Source organism: Octopus bimaculoides, chromosome 20 (assembly GCF_001194135.2).
Source record: "Octopus bimaculoides isolate UCB-OBI-ISO-001 chromosome 20, ASM119413v2, whole genome shotgun sequence".
NCBI classification, from domain to species: Eukaryota; Metazoa; Mollusca; class Cephalopoda; order Octopoda; family Octopodidae; genus Octopus; species Octopus bimaculoides.
Window position 1 is genome coordinate 29,342,003 of NC_069000.1, and position 5,985 is coordinate 29,347,987.

The window sequence follows — 5,985 nt, forward strand, 5'->3', positions numbered from 1 at the left end:
ATATATATAGTAAATCCCCAAAAAAGAAGAACAGAAAAACAACGTGAGGACGTGGTACATTGTAAAGTATTGGCAGATGCTCAGGGAAGGAAAGAAAAATGATTTAGCATTTTGAGCAAAGCTCTTCTTCAGAAACAGAGGAAAGTCCAATAGAAAGGAAGACAGGAAGAAAATCACCAATGATTCACATGTGGTTACATTCTGTAAAAAAAAAAAAAATGTGTGTGTGTATATATATATATATATATATATACACACAAACACATACACACCTATATTATTAATTAATTATATAACTTATGTTATATATTTAATTATATTATATATTTTCACACCCACATACTCATTACCAAGTATATAAAGCTATGAAAAATAGTTCAATGATATTATTGATTTAAAAAATAAAACAAGCTTACGCCTTTGCTGGTGGCAGTAGAACCCTTTGTGTAGTTTGTTGTTGGTGTTGTTGTGTTGTAGGTTGCTGAGAGATCACTTGTTGTTGTTGCTGCTGCTGCTGCTGTGGAATGTGCTGGCCTGCAGATTGTTGCACGGTGACAGAGACACCAGGCTGGCCAATTGTGCCAGCTGGTAACTGTATGTGTTGTGCTGTAGGGTTGCCTGCTCCCGACCCAGCTTGACTGACAGTCACCAACTGAGTGACCAATGGGGGCGTCTGACCTGGTGCACACGATTGCTTCTGGTTGAAAATCTGCAGAGTCTGTGTCCCAATATTAGGTGAGATCGAAGGTGTAACAACTTGTTGTATCTGTGGTTGAGCATTGCTAGTTTTGATATTTGTCTGTGCTACCTGGATCTTGTTCGAGGTGTGTTGATTGAGGGTTTGTGTATTCTGACCACCAGCTAATGTCAAATGAATAGAACCTTGGGGCAGGGGAAATGAAGGCAGGATATACTGAACGTGTGTTGCTTGGATGTTTCCTTGTTGTCCAATGTTAATTGTATTTGCTATTCCTGGAGATTGGCTGCCCTGTAGAGAAGAACCTTGATTAGTTGGTTTCAGTACCAAATTGGTAACTAAAGGACCAGATGCTGTGACAGCAGGACTCACTGGCTGACCTTGTGCTTGTGATGTATGAGGAGGGGCCACATTTCTTAATGTCATAAAGCTACCAGACGTGACAGCTGTTGCCATCCCATACTGGTTTGCAGGAATAGTCTGTACAAGTATTGGTCCGACACTTTTCATGGGTGTTTTGGGGGTTGCTTGTATAACAGGCTGTGGCTGAACGTTAATCCCAGCCAGTCCAGTCTTCACCTGAGCAGGTGTCACATTAACCGAAGAAGTAACAGGCATATTGGATGCTGAATTATGGCTGGTCATACCAGGTGGTTTTGATGCAATTGGCACAGGTGTGGTGATGGGTTTACACGTAGTGCTATAGGTTGGAGCTATTTGACCACTAGTGTTCTGATAACCAGTCGTAAGCATCGGCTGTGTTGCAGCACTCAAAATTTGGATGTTACTGCTTGATACAAACTGGAGGACTGTGGGTGAAGCCACTGTTTGACTCTGGGTGTTAGCCTGCTGTTGTTTAACTTTCGATGCCTTCTGAGTCATTTTACCTACAATGGGTCCACGGCCATTCTGTTTGCCCAGTGTAGTTTGTGTGTTGGATGAGAAAACTATTTGCTGGTCTTCATGAGTTGTCATTGTTATATTGTGAATCTTCATGCCACCTAACCGAACGGTTTGCTGTTGAGTAACAGGTTGTTGAGTGCTCTGGTTATATTGGGGTTGGCTTACTTCTTGTTTCTCAGAACGTTCTAGAAAAAAAAGAAAAAAAGAATCCAATAAATGGAAATGAATTAGGATAAAAATAAACAGAACAAATTCATGCAAATAAAAATAATGATGGTTAAATGCAATCTTTCAACAGCAATTCTAAAAATACAGATTCATTCTACATTAAACTGTGTGTATACATGTGTGTATGAAAGTATAGTCAAGTGGAAAACAGCAAAAAGACAGAAAACCAATTACACTGAGAAATTCTACCTCTTGCTTCACATAGTGGTTAGTGTTAACATGAAAAACTTGGCCTAAAACAATGCAATATAAATATGTGTCTACATCACCATCATTTTAACATCCCCCTTTTATATATATATATATATATTATCATAATCATTTAACATTCATTGTCCATGCTGGCATGGGTTGGACGGTTTGACCAGGGCTGGCAAGCTGGAAGGCTGCACCAGACTCCAGTCTCATTTGGCAGAGGTTCTGCAGCTGAGTCTACCTCTACCACAGGTTCCCTCCACAGTTAGAGACTGGCACTTCTTTACACAACTGTCCTTGTTCATATGCATCACATGACCATACCAGCTCTGTTGTCTCTCTTGCTTGCCACATGTGATGCCTCTTATGCCCAACTTTTCTCTCAAGATGCTTACACTCTATCGAACATGCACACTGACATTGCACATCCAGTGAAGCATATTGGCTTCATTTCTTTCAAGCATATGCATGTCCTCAGCTGTCACATCCCATGTTTCACTGCCACATAGCATAGCTGTTTGCACAATCTGCCTTTCAGTCTGAGGGAGAGGCCCTTTGCTGCCAGCAGAGGTAGGAGCTCTCTGAACTTTGCCCAGCCTAATCTTATTCTCACAGCTATGCTCTTGGAGCATCCAACTCCACTACTAACTTGGTCACCTAGATAACGGAAGCTGTCTACTAACTCTAGCTTGTTCCTTTGGCAATTGATGGAGTCTATTTTCTGTACATTTTCGATGTTTATTGTACCTGTGCATCTTCCACATACAAAAGCTATTTTCCCTGTTAACCCCCCTCTGATATTGCTGCACCTTTTATGTGTCCATAGTTTTTGTTCATAGATATAGGAACAAAACTTAGAACTGACAGGCATTGAAGAAAACTTAGCAAAGACTAAAGCATTAGTAAGTATGAGAGAAAGCAAAACTCTACCATCAGAGAAATGACCATTTACAGTGTATAGACACAAAAAGTGTTGTTGAATTACAAGTAGGCTTACAGAAGAGGTAGACTTTACATGCTGCAGTTGCACAGAGGCAATAAGTATTAAGAGCACATGAGTAACAGATAGGTTTCCATCAGCACAATGTGTCAATACTTATTGTGATCCTTCTTCATCTGATACACAAAACAGCAGAGAAAGTTGGCTGTCAGTATTTCCAAGATTATTCAGATATAAATTACTGTATACATTTGTATAATATGCATACACATATAGTGTGCAGCACAAATTATGGGCTAAGAAATTCTAGAAAAAAAAAATCTTTCATGTATGATATGCACTTTTAATATCATGCCACTGTGAAAAAAATTTGTCTTTCATTTTTCAATAATTTTTTAAAGACAGTAAGTACATTGAAACAGTATTTTAAAATTTCAGACAGTGAAAAAACATATTTTAAATATTCAATTCAATATTAAAAATGTAATCAAGAAGGACATATAAACTGTGTAGATATCATACATATATAATATGAATTTACAGTACAAATTACTTCAAAAACAAAATCTGTGTTTTAATGCTATCAATGTCAATTTTATTTTGATTACTTGATATCAAAAATTATGAGAAAAATTTTGCATTATTTAATTAGACATTGATTGATACAACTGCTGATATGGACATACTTATAGGTATTATTATTATTATAATGATAAAACAATGACAAGTTACACATCATTTAGCTTGGACGACAGATATAGCTTACTTCCAGCCATGTACATTAAATATGGTGTTGCACTTGAATATACCCCAAACATATAGATTTAAAAATCTGGAAAAAATTGTATATGATACATAATAAATGTTATTGTATGACTTTTCTTCACTTCAAGGAGTGGATTCATAGTTTTCAACCTCTCTCAGTAGTACAACTGTTGTATAGAGGCGATCTCCTTTGGATCACTGGATTTCTTCCAGTAGTGAACTTAACATTATAAGAGAACCATAGTTGGGGACAATAATCTAAATGACAGAATATAAGTGTTTTTCACAGGACTGATGTGACTTCCAATTCTTTGGTTAAAAACATTGACAGAATCCAGCCTATTGCTTATTTGCATGGAGCCATGCATAAAACAATGCAGTACTATTTGTCTTAAGAAACTAACAATGGTCTGTATTAGTAATTAGCAAGCGTAAACAATTTAGAACTGGAATAAATTGGTTTGTTATGAGGAAAAGGAAGTGTTCAATGTTGTGGGCAGAACCCTTTGTTGGAAATGTTTCTTGAAACACCAAAGGAATAGAATTTGAATAGTGAGAGAAATAAAAACTGAAATACAGAAGAACAAGGAAAGGAAAGAAAAGAATCTATGAAAAATAAAGGCAAAGAAATAAAATCCAGAAGTTGAAGAAAGTGATCAAAGAGGATCTGTGTTGGCACTACTGACAGCATAGTATTTAAGTAACAGAAATGTAAACAGTGAATGATGTGAGAGGAGTAGGAAGGTAGTAAAAGCAAGGAGATAACTGACAGGAATGATGGCAAATTTGAAAAATGAAGAACATAAACTTCAAGCCATTTGTGACTCCTGGGAAATTAACAACAGCAGGTGAAGCATAAGAAAATATAATGTACCTTGCATTACTCTTTGTTCTCCTCTCTCATACACCTCCTCTCGCATGTTGGATACTGGGGTCCGTTCGGGCTTGTTCCTTGCTTTGAACATAGCACCAACAGGTTGGAAACTGGAACCAGAATGGGATGGACGAAACACAAACTTCTCATGACTGGATGGCACAATTGAGTTGACCATGTCTGGTTTATCAAGGTTAGTTTTGCCTGGAGAGCCTGGAACACTCTTTCTTGGCTCTGGCCGATATGCATAGTCTGCTGGAGAGATATGAGTCATCATGGGAGAAAAACGTTGTTGGGGGAAAGCTTTATTCTCAATGATGCCATCATCTTCGGTTTGACTATCAGTCTCACTGTCAGAGACCTGCTCTTTACAGTTTAAGTCTATTTCGCCACCATCATCATCATCTTTACCTGTAAAAAAAAAAACACATAATAATGGTTGAATTAAATACACAGTAGGACTGAGATGACTTGGAAAAATGTAGGGTTATCATAATGATTAAACTAACAAAGAAAGAACAAAAGAGAAAGACAGACGAGAGAGAGAGAGAATGACAAAGAGAGGAAAGGAGAAAAAAATCAGAGAGAGAGAGAGAGAGAGAGAGAGAGGGACAAAATTAGAGAGACAAAAATAGAAATTCGAAGTAGAAAAGATAAGGATAAAAGAGATTGTGTGATGATAAGGCTGACATACCCGTGCTACCATCATCTGCCTCATAGATGACCATATGTCCATTATCACTGTCATCATCATCATCCATTGGATGTGATTGCCTCGACTGTGTAGCAACAGAATCAGATGAAGAGTGCTGTTGTATGTAGGAGGCAGAAACTGGAGGCAGGGTAGGCATGAGTGAAGAAGGATGGTGTTGAGAAGGTGGCGGCTGTGGTGGTGACGATGATGATGGTAGCATGCCTCCTTGCTGGAGCGATGCAGATGGAGTATGCGGTGAGTTCAGCTGAGATTTCAGTTGGTGCTGCGACTGGTGCAGAGACTGCACTGACCCTTGCAACTGATTCACTGGCTGAGCTCGTTTCTGCAAAAAAGAAACAAAAAAAAAAATCAAATACATAACTAAACAATTAAATAAACTTCTTAACCACATGGACATGGCTGTGAATAGAAGTGTTTTCTATGATAGCTTCGAAGCTCAGGAGTTGGGCAGCAGAACTGTTAAGACTGTTCCCCCTGGTGGTGAGGACTGATCTGCATGAATCCTGTGCTGGTGCCAGATAAAAGCGACCATGCACTGCCATGTAAAAGCACAACCAGGTGCTTGCTTCGTGGCTGATATCCTATCACCAGTGACTATATTGAGTTCAATGCAAAAACACCTACCTCTCAAATGGCCTTAGTCTATCTAACCCAGTAGTTCTCAGCTG

The 5,985-nt window shown here is 38.5% G+C and overlaps 1 protein-coding gene across 1 annotated transcript in view; it reads right to left on the reverse strand.

The window, feature by feature from the left end:
- LOC106878424 (protein capicua homolog) overlaps positions 1–5,985 on the reverse strand; it is a 93,287-nt gene that overhangs the window by 23,342 nt on the left and 63,960 nt on the right. Inside the window, exons 9-11 of the mRNA XM_052975061.1 lie at positions 5,297–5,639; positions 4,603–5,013; positions 417–1,785 (exon numbers count right to left, since the gene is read on the reverse strand). Of these exons, the coding sequence (XP_052831021.1) occupies positions 417–1,785; positions 4,603–5,013; positions 5,297–5,639 (2,123 nt within the window). The remainder of the gene's footprint in view (positions 1–416; positions 1,786–4,602; positions 5,014–5,296; positions 5,640–5,985) is intronic.